At 37.1% G+C, this 20,267-nt stretch overlaps 2 protein-coding genes across 2 annotated transcripts; one reads left to right on the top strand and one right to left on the bottom strand.

Annotated features, from left to right (window-relative positions):
* The first annotated feature begins 765 nt into the window (after positions 1–765).
* On the top strand, positions 766–18,419 carry Rat1 (5'-3' exoribonuclease 2 Rat1). Its single transcript, XM_023159072.2, is given in 12 exon segments — positions 766–1,013; positions 1,114–1,528; positions 1,984–2,151; positions 2,154–2,303; positions 2,822–3,126; positions 3,958–4,469; positions 4,934–5,102; positions 5,207–5,296; positions 6,347–6,678; positions 6,751–6,969; positions 7,314–7,414; positions 16,203–18,419. Coding segments are annotated over 12 exon segments (2,904 nt in total). The 5' UTR covers positions 766–938; the 3' UTR covers positions 16,571–18,419.
* Positions 8,550–10,979, bottom strand: LOC111504511 (potassium/sodium hyperpolarization-activated cyclic nucleotide-gated channel 1). The gene is made up of 2 exons (XM_023159074.2): positions 10,042–10,979; positions 8,550–9,641 (listed from the first exon to the last, which is right to left on the bottom strand). The coding sequence occupies exons 1-2, from the start codon at positions 10,886–10,888 to the stop codon at positions 8,743–8,745; spliced, it is 1,746 nt and encodes a 581-aa protein (XP_023014842.2). The 5' UTR covers positions 10,889–10,979; the 3' UTR covers positions 8,550–8,742.
* Positions 18,420–20,267: the final 1,848 nt, after the last annotated feature.

Below are 20,267 nucleotides of genomic sequence, written 5' to 3'. Positions count from 1 at the left end.
AATAGTTTCATCGATTTCTGAACACTTAAGGTGAATTTGAGCAAACTCAATTAGCAGGTAGCAAGTTTCAATTAACAAACAGGAAGTATCAAATACGGCAGCATTTATGCACTCTCAATTAAAAAGTTACAATAAAGTAGTATCCAAGGTTTAAAAACTCTGTAATTTCGACTATTTATATCTATCATTGTGAATTTTTCAACACAGCATCATAAATTTCCATTTCAGCGATTATAGAAAAAAATATTTGAGAAACAATAAACTAAACTGAACACACAGAATACAATGTTTTGATATTTAAAAATTATTCGGTTAGGTTAGCCCTCATTTTTAATTTCCACTGTCTGTGTTCTGAAATAGGCCAATCAGCAATCTTTTTCGCCCAGTGAAAAGTTTGGCATAATTAGAGCACAAATCACAACAGTTATTATGATCTGTAATCTGTGCAGATCACAACAACGCAGTTGTTAATTAAAGTAAGAAATAAGAAAGTTAAAAGTTTGCCAACTCTTACTCGTCGCTTTGTTAATTTTTTTGCATTATAATGCCCATTGGAAAGTAAGGAGTTCAACTTATAATTGATAATTGCCACTTTCTAGTTTTTTCTTGCTCGTGCTAACCGAGTGTGCATAATTTCCCAAATAGGAAAATTTTCCCATATCTCAAACAGGTAATTATACTGTGCCTCTAATATAGAGAAGAAGAAGAAGAACCGACTGACGACTACAACTTAGGTACTCTTTGATATAAAACGTCTGTCTTAGTGACATATTGTCATAATAACTGGTGTAACGTGACGTTGACGTTACCACTGTTCTATTTATTTTTAGGGTCTGTTTAATTTTGTAGTTTGTTTATTGAACTATAGAGAGAAATTGGGGTATCTGAAAATAATAGGTTAACTATTTCGGCAACCAGTGAAGGTATTAAAATCCACAATGGGTGTTCCAGCGTTCTTTCGATGGTTGAGCAGAAAATATCCCTCTGTGATTACTCCTTGTGCTGAAGATAAAGTAAGTTTATAAATATTTTTTTTAGTGTTCACAGCTTGTATATTTTGTACAAAAATAAATATTATTGTGACTATTCTATCTAATATTTCAATATTTTCAGCCCGTTGATGTTAACGGCGTTCGTATACCAATCAATACGGCAAATCCAAATCCTAATGGAGTTGAATTCGATAACTTATATCTGGACATGAACGGGATAATACATCCGTGTACCCATCCTGAAAACAAACCAGCACCGAAAAACGAGGACGAAATGATGATTGCTATATTTGAATGCATAGACCGGATGTTCAGTATTGTCAGACCAAGAAAAGTTTTATATATGGCCATTGACGGAGTAGCTCCACGAGCTAAAATGAACCAACAGCGTTCTAGGCGATTCAGAGCCTCAAAAGAAACTCAGGAAAAAATACAGGAAATGAAGAGAATTCGAGCAGAGCTTTTACTTAAAGGAGCTATCCTGCCACCGGAAAAGCCAAAGGAGGAACATTTTGATTCTAACTGTATTACACCAGGTAAATATTACTACTACATTCCCAGTCAGAAAAAAAAAGTATAGAGAATGTTACTAAACATTCAAAAGGAAAAGGGAAAGACAAACTTATAATCTTATATGAAATCGATTCCAACATAACAAATGAGTTAATTGAAGAATTCAATTAACTTATTTCCATTTCAATTCAATTTCAAGTGTTTTACATGACTCTCTGCTTTAACAACTCGCTATGCGCTTCAGTATACCATTTTCATGGTACTGAGGTAGATCCACCCAAGAAGCAGTCCACACCAAAATCTTTTAAAAGATAGTTTCTGGGTTTTCTATGAGCTTGTCATCCAACTTAATGTCTATATCATTATGTACTTTACTTATGTTTATTTGTTAATTCTGGAACCACATTTCGCAAGACACAACTTTTATTTTCTTTTACTCTTATCTTTAATTAATAATATCTAATAATTTTTCTCTTAGGTACACCTTTCATGGCGAGATTATCCGATTGCTTGCATTATTACATTCACGAGAGGCTGAACAATGATCCAGGGTGGCAAGGTATCAAAGTTATCTTGTCAGATGCAAATGTTCCTGGAGAGGGCGAACATAAAATTATGGACTACATTCGCAAACAAAGAGCTCAACCGACCATGATCCTAATACTCAGCATTGCTTGTGTGGTGCAGATGCGGATCTGATTATGTTGGGATTGGCAACACATGAACCAAATTTCACGATTATTCGAGAGGAATTCAAACCAAACCAGCCAAGGCCGTGTGAACTTTGTGGACAATTGGGTTAGTATGGATATACATTTATGTTTATATGTATAAACAATTTGGTCGATGTTGTTATTCAGGTAGTAGCCAACTGTCTCTAAAAGACTGTTTACTTTGCCAAGCTTTTGGAACCTTTCATTTCTCAGGACAACTAAAATGGTGGTAGAAAGCCAAAAACTTTCTCTAGTCACTCCTAACAATATAAGTCCTTCAATTTAAAAATATAAAAGTTGTGGATTCCACTTATTCAGCATGACACATATTACCTGATGCAAATTTCAAAATCATTATTATGTTAAGTAAGTAGAATCCATAATGTTTATATTTTTATCTATACCATCCTTTTAGTTGTCCTGAGGAAGGAATTGAAAGATTCCTAGAGCTTGTCAAAGTAACTAAAGAGTTTCCTATGACATTCCAGCTACCTCATCAATAACTACATCTACGAGATTGTATTAATTTAATGTATTTGTAGATATTTGTATCTAGCTGTATACATAATCAAAAGCATCATTTCAATATTTATTCTTTCACAGGACATGAAATGAAAGATTGTACTGGGGCATGCAGAATTGAAGAGGTTGTTCCAGATCATTCTTTGAGCTCTGAGGTGGAGTACATATTTGTCAGGTTGAATGTCTTAAAGGAATACCTCGAGAAGGAGCTTCAGATGCCAAATCTGCCTTTCAAATATGAGTTTGAGAGGGTCATAGATGACTGGGTGTTCATGTGCTTCTTTGTCGGCAATGATTTCCTACCACATCTACCCAGTTTGGAAATCAGAGAAGGCGCCATAGATCGATTAGTGGGGCTCTATAAGGACTGCGTTTATAAAACTGGGGTAAGTTTTTTGGGATTCAGTGTATTTTATTTGCCCTATATATTGTTAGTGATGATTTATGAGTCATATATAGGAGCTATACAGCACCTGAAAGGTTACGTTTTGAAAACAGTTTCACTTGCGCAGGGTGTTGCATTTTTTCATAAGAGCAAAACATATATTATAGATTATACAATTCACATTACAGAGATGAATGGTGAGGATATTATGATACATATAATTGATAAGTGAATACATTAAGAATTTTCTGTATAATATGTTCTCAAGAAAACATTTGATTATACCTGTGAGCTCAAGATGTAGGTTTTTTCATTGATCATTCTTAGTGATGGATCAGTAAGAGAGTGCATTCTCTGAGAGTTCTCTTTGTAAATGAATCATCTCAAGCAGTTCCGAGCATGTAATAAGGCCATTAATTAATTTGTATATAAATATAAGGTTAGCATTCTCTTTTTTGTAATGTCATTAACAAAGACGTTGAACCTACGAGGGGTACAATGAGACCCTTGAGGTATTCCTGACGTTATATGAATGATAGTTGACCTAGCATTTCCGACCCTAACTTGCTGAGATCGGTCAGTCAAAAAGCTTTCAAACCATGATGTAGACAGATCTATGAAACTATATAATCTCATCTCATACAATGATATGTCTAGATCCACATGATCAACTACCTTGGGAAAATCTTTTTTCTCCAAAACTTCTATAATATTTTGCTCAAACACCAATGGTTATTACAATGATGATGATATATACATACATTTGTAAATGAAGCTAAAATGAACAAAAACATCAACATTATCAAAGATCTAATTTCCTTTATTCTTGAAGGGATACCTGACAAACAGCGGTGAAGTTAACTTGGAGAGAGTTCAACTCATCATGTTGGAATTGGGAAAAGCTGAAGATGAAATTTTCAAGACGAGGCAACAGAAAGAGATTCAATTCAAGGCGAGAGAAAAGGCAAAGAAGCGACGTACGGATAGCTTCAATGCCCACAGACCCAATTGGAAACTTGTACAAGACACTCAATTTGCGCCTCAAGCAATCGGACAGCAGAGAACCGTCACAAATGCCAGGCAAGAGGCCTACAATATTCGTAGGGCAGGAATGCACTCGCAAGCCGAAGTGAAGCTACAGACAACTAACGCGAAAAACGCATTGGAAGCCATGTTTAGACCAGCAGGTTCTGAACAAGATGCCTCTAATACCAAAAAGAGGAAGTTGGAGGACGACTCCGACGAGGAAGAGGTTCATGATGAAGTTAGATTGTGGGAAGATGGTTTCAAGGATCGTTATTATGAGTCGAAATTTGATGTCGGCCCTGATCAGATGGAATTCAGGTCAGTTTTGCTTATTCTAATTTTTTTCCTTCAATTCAATGTTTATAACAACAGTAAGTGTTTTAGATTCCCATATTTCTTTTTCATAAAGATAGAAAAGTAGAAGGCCAAATTTTTTCTTTTCCAAAAATTTGTCTCTCCTAAACATATACCCATTTTAATTCAAGTATTTTTAATATGTCTACTAAAATTTAATTCAGGTTAATCTTAGAACTGAATTAGTGAGCTGGTTACTTTGCCGATCTATCCAGATGTATTTTGTAGAGACATTTTTCGTACTATATTTGAAAACTTCTTTCTTTCTTCTTTCATTGGTCAAGTTCATTTTACTTATCTAAAAAGAGCTATTAGATTCATGATACAGATGGAGATTTTTATGTTTGAACTTCCGATGAAAGTATTGCACAATAATAATTTCATGAAATTGTATCATTCACATTAATTTCATTAATTTTGTTTTTCAGACATTCCGTGGCTTTGCATTACGTCAGAGGATTATGTTGGGTGTTGAGGTATTACTACCAAGGATGTGCATCGTGGAAATGGTATTTTCCATATCATTATGCACCTTTCGCTTCTGATTTCTGTAATATTGCAGGCCTAAGTACAGAATTCGAAATGGACACTAAACCAGTGAGTATAATTTATACAAAAATGCTATTCAATCAATTTTATGTCTGATTCTTTCACTTTAACTGATTCTATAAATGACACTTATGTTTTTGTTTTTTTTTTAGTTCCGACCTTTAGAACAACTCATGGGAGTGTTTCCTGCAGCTAGTAGCAAACATGTGCCAGGTCCATGGGCGGAATTGATGTCAGATCCGGTAAGTCAAATAATGATGTTTCAGATTTAAAACCAAAAACCCTTTTGGCAAAATAAATTGTGTGCTGTAGTTTTCACTGATAATTCCATAATCTTAATTCAGTCATACTTGATAGAAAACAATAAGTATGTTTTTTATAGGAGATTTCATTTTTATATTAAGTTAGTTTGCTCTGGAGTCCCACAGATATTCTAACATTGGTCCACTGCTTTTTCTAATATTTTTGAGGAATTTGATTTAGAAAAACTCTGTATTGCTGATGATTTGAATTTTTTTTTCTTCAGTACTCATTTTCTTGTATGTATGTGTGTATGTATCCTTCCTTGGTACATAATAATATAGAATTTATTCATCAATCAAAAATTATATAAGGCATCATACATTCACAACACATATATAACTTATTAGACTAGTCAATCTACAATCTACAAATAAATTGTTGAGATAGTGTCTGTATAGTCACAAAATAAAAAAAAAATCATGATAGTTTCACAATAGTAGGGTATCAGGAAATATAGAGTTTTTCATCATTATAAATAACTTTTTCAAAATTCACATCTATTATATCTTGTATTTAATTGTAACATTTGAAACAATAAGCTTTGGTGAATTTCCACCATAACCTTGCATAGGGTTGATATCGAAATTAGTTTTAATGAACAACATACTAATTGAATTGAAGGGGTTATATTTTTAGGAGTGATTAATTTTTGGGAAAGTTTTTGGCTGTCTATTAGTTTCGAAAGATTTTTTCTTTAGTGTAATTCAATGATTATATAAAAGTAGCTGTTTCAGGAGGACTTTCTTTCAGTTTGTGTCTGAAAGATACTTATTTGCATGATCTACACATCCGTGTATAGATAGAGTTACTTATTTTCAAATTGATTAATTCCTTCCTTTCTTTGGTAGATTCCCTCATCCTTTTTTTTTGTATCAAGATGGAGTAGTAGAAAGCCAAAAACTTTCTTTCCCAAAAACATAATAATTGTTCCTAATGGCATGACTCATTGCGGCAAATTTGAACTATTAAAAATATTTATACATTTTTAGGACTCTCCAATTATCGATTTTTACCCGGAAGACTTCAAAATAGACTTGAACGGCAAAAAATTCGCGTGGCAAGGCGTAGCCCTCCTTCCGTTCGTAGACGAAAAAAGACTTTTCAAAGCTCTGGAACCGTATTACAAGAAGTTGTCACCGGAAGAAATCAAACGTAACATGAGAGGAGACGACAAACTCTATGTCTCAAAGAAGAATTCTGGTTATGACGTGTTGACCAATTTATATACTCAGAAGGTGGATAAGAATGCCGAGTGTGCAGTTTCGATTGACGGTATGAGGGGAACGGTGCTAGTTTCAGAAATTTGTGTCCGAATTGGAGGGTAAGTGTCTTTGTTGAGGTTGATAGATCAGAGGACAGTATAATAAAACTGTAAATTTTATTTAATTTTTAGAATCTTGAATTCTCCAGTGAGCGACTTGGCACCCCTGGAAGATAACGTGGTGTGCTGTGTAAGATTCAGAGATCCCGCATATAAGCGAGGTTACATTTTCCAAGCTGTCAAACTAAAAGGAGCCAAAGATCCCCCTAAAGTTTTGAAACCTTCCGACCTGAATCCTCAACAACAACGGAATTGGAGACCACAGATAGGAATGGCGCCTTCTACACAAAGGTTAGTGGTAATGTCACAATTATCCTACTGAAAATATTATTTAGAAATGATTACTTGGAATTTATGATTTGGCTCCCAACGTGGGGCCTTTGGATAAGATTTAATGATTTGGCACCTTACGTGTTTTGGAATTAGATTATTCATTTTGTTTTTTTCTCATAAAAAGGGCAACTTCTATGTTGAGATGTTTTCATGATTGTTTTGATGAAATAATGAGAAACTTCGAATTTGAATCAAACATGGAGTTGTTTCCAGACTTTTCAAAAGTTGAAGCTTTTCATAGTTCCTAATCGTAAACATTACAGGTTCCGCGAAAATGGTTAATTTATTTTTTTCTTTTTCAGGGCACATTTGGACATATCTGGCCACAGAACAATAAATCACTATACCCCAAAACCTCAGGGACAATACGGCAATGTACCACCACCAAATCATGGCAGAGGGGGTAAGTTTGATTATATTAATCATTTTAGTAGACTGCAGTAGGGATTACAATATCAGCTCTCTTAAAATTTCGCGGTTTATTTTCATTTCTGAATTAATAGGTGCATAAGGATGGTCATTTATATAAAACATAAACCACTACCATTAAGACTGTAGATTACACCGTAGACTAAGACTACACTAACAATCAAAGGATTTTCTCAATGAGGAATACTTTCAATTCTCCCTTGAATGATTTTTTCGTGCGGTATACTTTTATTGAAGCTAGTTAAAGTATTATACGAGGTGTTATTCACCAAAGTTTTTATTTTCCTCAAACATTGATGTTATCTCTCCAAAATAGTTCCGTTGGACAGCCGAGGGGACATTTTTCAGTTTAGGAAAAAAGTAAAACTCACAGGGTCTAAGATCAGGTGAATGTCAGGGTATGAGAAACTACGGGAATGCATTTTGAGGGACAAATTCTTTTGTCAATAAAACAAGTCAGCATTGATTCGATCTTTGATTTGATTATTCTAGCTTTTTTTCGTCGAGGAGAGCTCGTCGTGTGCTACTCCTCATTTTGCCTCTTGGTCCAACTACAGCGTTGCCAGGTCGCTTGCAATATTTCTTTTCTTGGACACCTCATATATTTATAGTTTTATTTAATCGGGTGATCTGCAAGTTAAGTTAAATCTGTCAGGTGCAATACGAAAAACATATTTTTGTCTTGTGTTGAACGAATCAATATTTGCATTTGTGGTATAAATTTGTTTCTTTTTAAAGATATGCAAATAAGTTTCTGAAATATATAAACTTGTTAATGTCAATAGTTTTGCAAATTTCAGTGAATAACTGTAAAACCCTTATATATCGATTGACTTTGTTGTGCTTAGTTTGTCTCTAATTTGGTTACTGGAGTTGAGTAACAAGATTAATTTGATGTATGCATCGTTTTTAGAATCGAACTTTTCGGAAATCTACTTGAAAATGTTACAAATATTTCAAATTTGATGGACGATAATGATAATTTTTTAATAATTTAATGATCATTGATAATGATATTGATGCTATGTTCCTCATAATGAAACTATAGGTTCATGAAGCAGTGGAATCATTTTTTACTAAAGATTCGATATATTTCGTAGTCAAATTGGTCGATTGTTATAAAACTTTTATTTACAGTAAAAAATATATTCAACTAACAATAACTCGAATACGTAGGCAAAATAAATCAAAAAATAAAATACGTCTCGATGAATATACAAAAAAAAAATACAAAAATATCACACTTCCAAAAAAGGAAACAACACCGATCAGGCGCGAGATCGCATAATTTTTCATATCCATCTAGTTCATCAAGGCGATCGTTTCGAATTTTGAATTGTCGATCTCGTTTTTCTCGTTCGCTCCGATCTCGTTTTTCTCGTTCGCTCCGATCTCGTTTTTCTCGTTCGCTCCGGTCGCGTAGTTTTGCTGGAACAGTTTCTTTTTATAATCGTCTTCAATCCTGAGTACAGTTTTGAGCCAAACCTCGGCTTCAGAAACCAGCTTGTTGAAAACGGCCTTGTTCTTCATCAGACACCGCTCGAAATCCCTCCTCTTCAGCCTGTAGACCTTAGTCGTCTCTAAGGCGACGATCGTCGATATCGACTTCTGGTTCTTCACCACCATGGTGACCACTCCGAAGTAAGCGCCGTCCTGCAGGTGGCAAATCTCCTTCCCCGAATGCGAATACACGGCCACGGTACCGCTGGAGATGAAGTACATCGAGTTGCTGTACGTTCCCGATTGTATGATCGTGTCATTCGGAAGGAAGATCTCTGAGATTAGTCTGGCCACCAGGCGACTAATTTCGTCGGAAGGTAGATCGGCGAAGAAGCTGACGCTCTCGATCAGCGACTTGCACACGTGAATGTTCACCTCTCGTCTCAGGTTCGTTGACAGCAGGTTCGTTATCATCTGCTCTTTGAAGAAGAGCCTTTGGAATCTAAAGTCGTAGTATTTGGTTATCTTGTCGCGTAGGTTGAGCGGCAGCTGCTTCTGCTTCATGTACTCGTCAAGCTGGTTGATGACCTCGTAGAATTTTAGTTCCATGGATCGCGCGTGCAGCATGGCCACGACGAGGACTATCCATATGGAGAAGATAATTATTTTTCCTGCCCAGTAAGTTAATGTGGATACGATGTAGTCCGACGTTATTGAAATGGGGTACAGGTCCAGGCGGATTCCCAGCATTTCCGCGGAACCTGTAATGTTTACGATTAGGAACTATGAACCTAATAAGAAATGAAAACATACGTAAACAATGATGACAAAAATTAAACTGGTAAAATTGCAGCTCAGTCGGCTGCAATTTTACCATTTAGAACACTTGAAAAGTACCAAGAATGTTGAGGATGGCCTAAGTTAGGCGACATCCTGAAACAAATTCAACATACATAAAACTACAACAGAAAAGAGGAGGCGATAACGCTTAACCGGATTTGGAATCCCAAACAGGTAACACTTCGGCTAATAACAACTCATCAACTAGAAAGTCGGGCTAGCTGTGTCAACATAAATACAGCTTACGAACTACTGCTCTATATGAATGCAGGTGTCCTCCTCTATCATTTGCTAGATAAACCTTGTATATTATTCACGAACCTTTGAAAAAACAGTGCGCGTATTTGAACTTCCAATTTCTCCTATAAAGCCCGTCCTGATATATCCAACTCCTCTCGTCCGGTCGGTCCGGGTCTGTGAAATATCTTCCGACGAGTCGGGGCACTATGAATTGCATGCACGACACCCAGTGGATCAGGATACTGGTGACCATAAAAGAATTGAACAAGAACCGACCCGTCGTATTCTTGAACTGGAAATATCTGGTTGTCCTGTTGATCAGCGTGATCACTGTGAATATTCTGGCGAATTTCAACATTCCGAAGATATTTATGATGCCCAGGATCCACTTCAATGGCCTGTCTACGAATAAGTAAGGCAGGTTCCTCGGTAAAGAAGACAGAACGTCGCACACGAAGAAAGGACTGCTCATGTAGTGTTTCGCTATGAGGCGGCGCCGCAGCTCTATCTTCTTCCTCTTCGCAACCACGAAACCGGTGTTGAAGTTCACCAGGATATCTACCCAGCAGAGCAGGTCCAAGGTGATGGAAACTATCCTGTATCCGGAGTACAGTTCGCGCTGTTTGGAAGCGAACGCCGCGTCTAAAGGCTTGCACACCAAGTTGCATAAGTAGAGAATCACCACGTAAATGTCGTACCAGATGCGGAACGTGCTCAGCGGGTGGATCACCGTCATGCACTTCGTTTCGATTTGCCTTTTCTTCTCGGCCTCCATCGAGGGCTTGCTTCTGAAATAGTCCGCGTTCAATGGGTTAGTCGAGGAGATCAGGAACAGCGTTCTCAAGTTGGCACATGCCGTTATTTTGCCAAACAGGGCTTTACTTTCGTTTTGTCTCTTGAGGAGGCATGCATGGTGCGACGCGGCCATACTGGCGTTGACGTTTTAACGCAGTGTCCATGCAATGTCTAATTGTTGGTGCGATTGATAGATGATGCAAATGTAATTGGGCAATTGTTTCGGAGGCGAGGAATTTGATAGTCCGGGCACCGATCGAGATTTGGGTGATTCATTTTTGCTTCGATACCGACCGCCGAGATTCATCTTCTGCAGCTTTAACTGTAAGCCAACTACGAGTAGTTAAAAACCGGAGCCCAAACATAATACATTAATGATTCATCGCCAGACAGCGTTGTTTTGACCCGCAATAAGTCAGTGGTGCTAGGCTGAACATAAATGCATTGCGGGACTCAACTCTCCTTAAGAGACAAGCCTGAGGTAAAAAAAGCGATGACATCTCACTTCATGAAGATGGAGAACTCAATCCTCGAATATCAAAGATGAACCATTTTCTCCAGATGGTGTCTTCGTGGTGTCTTATGTACTTCGGCAAACCTTGTAGTTGACTTGATCGATGCCTCTGGCGTACAAATTAATTATCTGATCGCCGTAAGGTATCCGGAAAGAAACCTTCGATAGCGGGTAATCATACGGGCAAGCGAGCGATTTCGCGTATACCGCGAACTAAAGATTAGATGTCAGAGATTTCGGCGCAGGGGCAGCGACTAGAGCGGGCCGCCGCGATGATCGTGAAATTAGGCGTGTGAGTGGCGGTGACGGGCGCACAAAGGGTGCAATTACGCGCTCCGTCGCCGGCAGCTCGTCCCCATTGTTGCGTCACACCCACAAACAAACGAACAATGCGCGACAAATTGTTGTTGGGTTTTCGGTCGTCGGTCGCGTTCGATAGAAAGCGACGCGATGACAGATAACGAGGATCGGCGGGTAAAGGAAGAGAGGAGGAAGCGATTAATGCGATACGGCTGTCGATATTTAATTATATTGGTGATGGGTCAAACTGTAAATCACGACCAGCGTCTGTAGGCAACAAACTCTTCGAATGTACACTCTGCACAATCAACTAGTGCAACTAGCACTCGAAAATCATGTCATTTCTTACATATTTGTTGAGAATATAACGAAATGATGAAAGCAAGTGGGAAAGAAAAATAATATAATTCCTATTGTTAGCATCAGCTATGTGGGGTATTCATTTGAAATTGCATTCAATGGATAGATTTGCGGAAGTTCTTCACATATGTACTGGTCATCACGTATTTTTTTTTTGAGAGGTGGTAGTTATTTGCGGTATCTTTGGTCTTGTAGAAGATTTGAATTGTGTGATTTACGTTTATATGACAAGAAGTAAGAAGGGAGCGTATTGCATATTACTATTCGACCTAATGAGGGATTATGATTATGATGCAATTAGTTATGTGCGTTTGGTAAAACAGTATTTATCATTGCGTTTTCAAAATATAAGTATACACGGAGTTTTTACGGTATAGGTAGGGAAAATGCACTAATCAAGTGCATACATTAGGATCATATCCCTTGCGTTATCTTGAATCGAACGATCCGGAGAAATATACGGGATACGCGTTTTGACATACGTCTACCACCATTACGGTGAAATTCAACGACAAGTAGATTGAAATGACAGCTGTGGCAACATGTTACGTTGAAGAGTTTAACAATAAAAATGTTTCAAACATCATTTGAAATTACAACTCCATTGATTTCCGAAAATGTTAACAGTAATTATTTGAGCTGCATTTGTTCTGATTGAAAATACCGATGTATTAATATTTCATACAATACCAATTATTGTCCACACATTCAAGAAAAAAATTTAGGACTGTCAAATCTGTTGAAACACAGAATTTGTTTTTCCTTCGACTAGCTGTTATTGTGGCGCCCAACGGGGGGCCAGATGTACCGGGTCTTTTGATAAGGAGTTTCGAAATTGCCCTGTCAAAGGACAAATTAAAGATAATCTCCTATTGAAAAGGCGCAAGTTGTGAATTTTCGAAAAAAAAAATTGTTCAACTCATCTTTACTACATCTATAACTCCAGAGTCTGAACATGAACGGAATCACTGCAAGACAATCTTTCATTTCTTTGACAAACCAATTTCGAAACACCTTATCAAAAAACCCTGTACAATCCCTTGCTTGAAGTTGACACATAAAAAACAGTGTGAAGTCAAAAAAAGTCTAGTCCCATCTTGAAAGTTGGGAGTTCCAAGTTTTGAAGTTGGAATTTTCTAGTTGAATGTTGAAAAAATTTAAAGCCGGAGAAATAGAAAAACTATGAATGAACTGACCAGTTACTTAATGAAAATTAATAACACCCTCCATGAAATTAACAATTTTCACAAACATTTTTTTAATTCTAGGCGCGTTTCGCTAACATCATAGCTACATCGGTAGTAATGAAGCTACCGACGGTGTTACGATCCGTGGTATTATTATTCACATTCAACGTGAATCACCGCAGAGGTATTGCTTTCATCAATGATTTTTCTGCAGTGCTTATCATTATCAATAAAAATGGGGAACTCGAACACGTTTAATGATTTTTTGATGCTCGAATAATAATCAAATCAAGTTTTCGTATCGTCTCTTCCGAACGGAGTGACTGGAAAACTTCCAGCTCCACCTCATCGCCCGTAGGCCGCTTTAAAACCATTCTAATTGCAATCGGCCGACAATAAAGCGTGCTAAAGGTCACGTGCCGACGGCGGTCGCGTGTCTCCAATCAACTATTAAAACAAACAATCGACGCAGGCCCTCGCCGCCCCCGAAACACGTCATCGGGACCCGTCACGGCCACACGTCCTTCTAGAGGAAATCTCGAGATGATTATTGTCGGCCGGCTTATCCGGCATTAGCCGGAATTAATATGCGATTATTATATTCGCGAAAAGGGAACAACCGTATATTACCGGTTCGGTTAGGTTTGGTTCTCAAGGATTTGTTTTGAAAATTTGTATCGATCGTGGAAGTGATATTGCGATTTTTACCGTCTTAAAGAAGAAGATTGATTTTTTTTTGATCATGTTATGTGTAGATTTTTTTCATGACAAGTCGGAGAAACAGATGGGTACAAGGTACAAAGTTGTGTATAAATAAAAAATAACAGTAAAATTTGTAACAAGTTCACAAGGTACATTACAACAAGCCGTTGTTGGTAGGTCTCACCATTAGTGTATTTTTTTTAAAATAACCACCCTGATGGTCTACAATCTTCATATTTTCTGTTAAAGTTCAAATGTTCTATTAAAATAAATTCACGTAATTTTTTTGTCCTCATGTCGGTAGAGTGATAAATAATTGTTTACCCATATCTTCAATTTCATCTTTCTCTATTCGGTATAGCTCATCACTTCTATATGTCTCGCTATGCCAAAAATCAAAGCAACCTAAAATAAAAGAAATTATTTGCCTAATAATAACTACAAAACCATTCAGGTCATGCCTTTTGTATAGGTATATATCATCTAATACATTTCAATTTCTTGAGCTCCGCCCCCAAGCATACTCCGAAGCTGAGAAAAGAGCCATCCGCCTGACACGAACATCTCTTGCAATCTAGATAGTCCGGAACATCGATGAAAGGTTGGAGATTTGTCTCTCTTTTATAGATACTTTCACGGGAGTTGTTCAAGTTACTTGGCACATTTGATTCTACCAAGAGCAGTACATATCAGAAATACGCGACGGACTGTGGCTGCTCGTTTTGAGGTTCAACTCAGTACACCACGAACTTCACTGTTTGGAGAACTGCGTTCAGGTGGAATAAACTTCCTGAAAACGTTTTTCCAAATGGATATAATCTTCAGCGATTCAAATCCAACGTGAACCGCTACTTTGGTACAGACACCGCATTTAGAGCGCCTTGAGGATTTTCCTTTAGTGCTTGTGTCTTTAAAAATAACTTGAATGTATTAAAATTTGTCGCTAAATATTTGCCAAGTCGATGGGGCATTTTCAAAACCGAAAGGCATTCTTAAGAAATCCTTTGGCCAGGTTGCACGTTGCAAATTAATATTGTCATGTATAACGTACAACGTTAAAACAAAAAAGTCGTGATGAAAAGAAATTAACGATTTCAGATTTTTCAAAAGAACTAATTTTGTCTGTCTCCGAACGCAATCTTATTTCCTATCGCCTTCGCCATTTCACTCACTAGCACTCTCCGTTTTGGCGGTCGCGTCGACTTTTCACGGTCCACCGCATCACAGGGAAAGCATCCCGTCTGACACCGACAATCCACTCGAAGGCGAATTTCTGTTGTAAATTGGATCTAGTGACGGGTCGTCCGATCCGGCGACCATTGTCCGCTCTGATTGGAATCCTTTGTGGATGTTCAGGTACCGCGTCCGAGGCGAATTTCCAATTCGAGGATGCAACGGGGTGTACGTCGAAGAGGGAGGAAAATTTTACCGCTGATCGCAGTAAATAGCCTGTACTTTCCTAATAGTGAAGAGTAAAACGCTATCAGTGTGCTGAAACAAAATGTTGTGCTTTCGTTCTATTTTCTACAGCTAGTATAGGCGGGTTTATAATGCTTTACCGCGTCCACCCTATTTTTTTAAAGCGAAAGGATCGCAAACCAACATTTTTTATTAACTTTTGGTTCGTTTTATAACCTGCACTGGCTTTTATTTATTTTTTAATAATAATAATGTTCATTTCAAAAATAAGATGAAACATTTCAATAGCATAAAGGAGACTTAAGAATGTGCATCGTGTTTGGAATATACGATCACGGTTTAGTAGACAATTTGTCTCATCACGATACGAAAGATGTCAAAATGACAAGTTATCGCGTTATGGTTTTTTTTTTTTAATAGTGTTACGTTTTCCTCGTGGGTTTGCCATTAATTAAGTACACTGTACAAACGAACTTAACTTTATTTCACTGTTACAATGACAATTCAATCAAATACCTTATTAGATCACTTCTTACCGCACTGCTTACCGCACTTCTTACCGATATGCGTGTTGGTCGTGTTTATATATGATAATCGAAGTCTTTCGAAGCCGATGGGCAAGTCGCTAGAAGTCTATCAAAGTGGCGTGGCATCTAGAATAATCGCGAAACGCAAGTCGAGTTGAGCGCGATCTTGGCCGAGTCACAATCGATTTACAACGATTAGCGGCGGCCGGCTTTATTTTTTTTTCAGGGAAAGATTTATAACAATATGCTACGCAGTAATAATAATAAAATAACTTCAAACGCATCCCCCTATCCCCACCGTGTCATTATTTTGTATTTCGTATCTTCTCTAGATCCGTTATTATCTCTTAAGTTGAAAACTCTAGTACTCGAAAATACTGATTAAGTCGCAACTTGGTTTCGCTTCAAGTTTCTTATCGATATATTGTTTCGTTTCAGGCTATCAAGGAGGCGGTAGCAAATACAACCAGAGGTCCTTCGACAATCATGGTTCTTCCTCGTACCAAGAACAAAGCTACGGCGGCAGAGGGTACAACAATTCTGGAAGCTACAACAATTCTGGAAGCTACAACAATTCTGGAAGCTACAACAATTCTGGAAGCTACAACAATTCCAGGGGATACGGCAACTCCGGGAGCTATAGCTCCGGAGGCTACAACTCCCGGGGCCGGGGCAACTCGAGAGGAGGTTACAATAATTCAGGTAACCACAACCAAAGCTACGGTCAACATCAGAGTCAGAAGAGACCGCCAGGACCGTATCGGGATTCATACGAATCCTCAAATAGATACAGCTACAGGAAATAGGCGAGGACGAAGATAGGAATTCAACGGGTGATTGCAAATGTACAAAGGGGTATACTAAGTAAAGTCTGGTACAACAGTTGGCAGTTTGTTTTTCTCGTTACTTGTGTATCGGTACGGGTGTATCTGGTGACTACGTTTATCTCAGTTCGAATAAGTATTTTTTCATTATGTATAGTATTTCACGATTAGGTGACGAGATTAATTCTCTTCTGTCTATTTTTAGGAGACAATTCTTCACCCCTTAGATGTTGGTGACGTAAAAGTTTTTAGATTTATTAGGGAACAAAATGTAAACATCTCTATTTCTACTATATTCTAATTTATCTTCCCATCCACCTTTTGATATTTCGTATCCTCCATAGGATACCGATGCCGTTTCTGAAATGTTTCTTCAACTGTAGCAGAATTGTTAGAGCTTGCTGAGATCTCTGATGCTTTTTTTTAACGTGCATTGCCTTTGAAAAGACAAACTGGTTTTCTCGCCCTTGAGTTTCTTTAACAAAATGCTGGATTGACTCACTCCAAGGCGTTTATTCACCTTGATACCAAACAATAGTTGGACTACAGTAGGGATGAACTACGATATCTAACAGGCCTTCTTACAGGTTATATGAATCATCATATACAGATATTCGGACTGTCGGAAGACAGTGTGTGTCGCCTGTTTTTGGAAAATGATGAAACAGGAGAGCACATACTTTGTGCCTGCCCCGCTGGGAACCGAACCAGGTTTTCAGAGTTTGGCAGAGCCGTTCTCTTATGACCTGGAAGACTACTCACCATGCAAACTAATCGGTTACATTGAGAAGCTAGGTTCATTTGGTCGAGTGTGAAAGGTGTGAGCCACAATAAACCCTTGCGAGTTGCGGTGGAGGGTCGAATTGGCCCGCTCACTTTTGACCTAACCTAACCCAACCTTTATCAAAATGTTGGTATTTTGAAAGGTTCATTATATTTTATCAACTTGCTTTCACTACAGAGTTGATATTAAAGGAATCGGAAAATTTTTCAACCCACACAAATCGCCGTCTCGTAATGAACTTAGTTAGTTTTAGCTCTGTTTCTTAAACAAAACTTATCTCATGCAGTCGACTTGTAACAGGCAGAAAGATTTTGAGATTTTCGGGTAAGAAATTGTGAAATTTCTCTATCAAACAGTTGTGACTTTTTTGGGGTCTCTCAAAATATGAATATCTTTCAGAAGAATCTCATACTCAACAGACAAAATGGGCAGACTTGAGCTTCAAGTTCTGAACAGGTCACCTTAAGACCAAGGAGTTTATGACTAAAAGGGAAACAGTAATTTGATTGCATAAAAAATATAAGACAACTAATTTGATTTGTGTATTAAGTACACTAAATTCAGCACCGGTTGTGCTGAATAAATGGGGTGAATAAATGGTACTGACGTTACTTGAGAATTGAAACTGAAAGTTTCCAATACTATGAACCATTATTACAAAGCAAACAATCTCATTTATTTCGAAAAGTGGAAACTCATAAATAACTCTTCCGAAAAACAAATTCGGCTTAAGATGAAGATGTTTACTTCATCATCCTGCTTTTCTTGATTTTATCGAAACGTTTGAGATAAACGTAGTTGCTGTATTGCGATTAACAGTGATCTCGATTACAAGGACTGGAACATCTCCTTTTTTTAATTGAACGTTGAATTATATATGTTCCTCTGCGATAGGTACGAGAATTGATGCTTAAATCAAGCATTTAGAGGAAAGGTTTATAATATTTCTGTATGTTTTAAAAAATGTGCTGACTGGAAAATTTTATAAACATGATGTATTTTTTAGAATTATCATTTTTTATCACGAAAATAAAACAAAGAAACTGACCTATTTTTTAATTGTAGATACCTTTGAGTTCCCCCTATCACTCTCCCTATAATAATTAGTGTTTGTATTTCTCATGTGTGAGGACACTAATTTCTGGAAAAAGTGTCATCATCACCCCAAAACAAAAAAAATGGTAGGATATTTTTTTATTTTTTTTGCCAAAATAAATTCCCAAATGAGCTGTACTTTTCAAAAAACGGCAGAGAAATAGAAAACTGACAAGATAAGTTGTTCATTTGATACTTTCGGAGGTAGACAATACACTGAATGGTCTACCAATCAGTTATATAATTATTGTCAAAGATGCTGATCAAAATATCTATTCAGTATAAACAATTTCAATAAATAGTTTAACCAAATTCCTTCTTCCACAATTCCGCGAACTCGTAAGACGGATAACTCAGGGATATTACGATCAAAATTCTTATTACGCCATGAATTGGCTGCTTACATTGTGGTTTCAATGTGTAACGAAATTTTAGGGTTTTTGGATTGATTCGAGATTTTTTCTCAAATAGTTCTTGTCTTGTTCGAATAGATGACCAACTTTCGAAACTATATCCAGAGGTAAGTGGTGTTCCCCAGGGATCTGTAATTGACCCACTGTTTTTCGAAATATTCGTTAACGATTTCGTAAGTGACTTTCAAACCTACGTCTTCCTATTTGCCCATGATACAAAACTGTATGCAAACCCAAACATGTATACAGGAATACAGTGGACTATGACGTTCAGTGTTCTCCATCTTGGTTCTAATAATCCAGAAGAGCACCATTATTTTATTATGGGCGTTCCTCTGAAACCTGTAAAGTAAAAAATGACCTCGGTGTTATGAGCTGTGATCATTTGAAAAAATAGGAACACACATTGAAAAAAATATGAGAAGTTAACCGTATATCTTACATGATAATAGTTTTTTCAATTCAGGAGTAGGTTGTGCAAGTTTGGAATCCTTACTTTGCTTGAGCATAATCAAAGACGTATCAACCAAGTTATCCCATAAATTCGTGACCTGCCATATAATCATAGCCTTGAATTATCTGAATTAACTTCTGCATCCGTTCCCATCACAGACACTACTCAGTGAATTTGGACTTTTTTGTGCGGAGTAATAATAAAAGACTAAGAGGACATCCATTTAAAATAGTTATAGGAACATTTCTTCGCCAATATTTTCTGTGCCATCGGAACTGCTTGCGATGTCTGGTACTATAGTCATGGGTAAGTGTCACTAAATGATTCGTATGTTTATGTTGTCTTATATTACAGTTTTCGTAGTACAATTGTCTTACATCTAGTAATCCCGATTTTTCATATAGTGTATCGTTTCTGAATGACTTCAAGAGAATGGATGTGCATGTCATTTAAATAAACCCCCCTGTTCGAGTGGTCCATAAGTGATATGCCTTTCCACCAGACTGTGATATATTATCATTTTTTGTTTCAGGTCATAGTATATTATGCAACGATCATGTAATGATGGTTATTAAGACACGAGCATTAACCGGGATACGAAACGGGCCGAAGGCGAGTTTTGTATGGTATATGCGAGTGTATTAATAACCATTACATGAGAGTTGCATACGCTATTTTTTCTAAACCCGATAAATAATGAAAAACTATAAATATTATATTTGTATTGAACACATTTACAGTAATTAACTCATATTTTTTAAAAAAAACAAACTTAATGGTATTATCATGGATATATGAAAACTATAAAGATTCTAATTATATTTATATTGAATATAACAACTGTAATTAATCTGATCTTTTAAAAATATTGAAGTCGATGGTATTCGATGGCCTCTATCAATTAAGACTCCAAGATATTTCGTCGCACTAACG

This window comes from Leptinotarsa decemlineata, unplaced genomic scaffold (genome assembly GCF_025532065.1).
Source record: "Leptinotarsa decemlineata unplaced genomic scaffold, Ldec_3_MD MMD2_tig00026282_RagTag_RagTag, whole genome shotgun sequence".
NCBI classification, from domain to species: domain Eukaryota; kingdom Metazoa; phylum Arthropoda; class Insecta; order Coleoptera; family Chrysomelidae; genus Leptinotarsa; species Leptinotarsa decemlineata.
The sequence above is the reverse complement of the archived record's forward strand: the minus strand, read 5'-3'. Positions and strand labels throughout refer to the sequence as shown.

Excerpts from the sequence above, each read along its gene's own strand:
- LOC111504511 (XM_023159074.2), bottom strand. The coding sequence starts at position 10,888 with ATGGCCGCGTCGCACCATGCATGCCTCCTCAAGAGACAAAACGAAAGT. Across the intron at positions 9,642-10,041 it reads CGCGCACTGTTTTTTCAAAG|GTTCCGCGGAAATGCTGGGA; the intron begins GTTCGTGAATAA and ends TAAACATTACAG.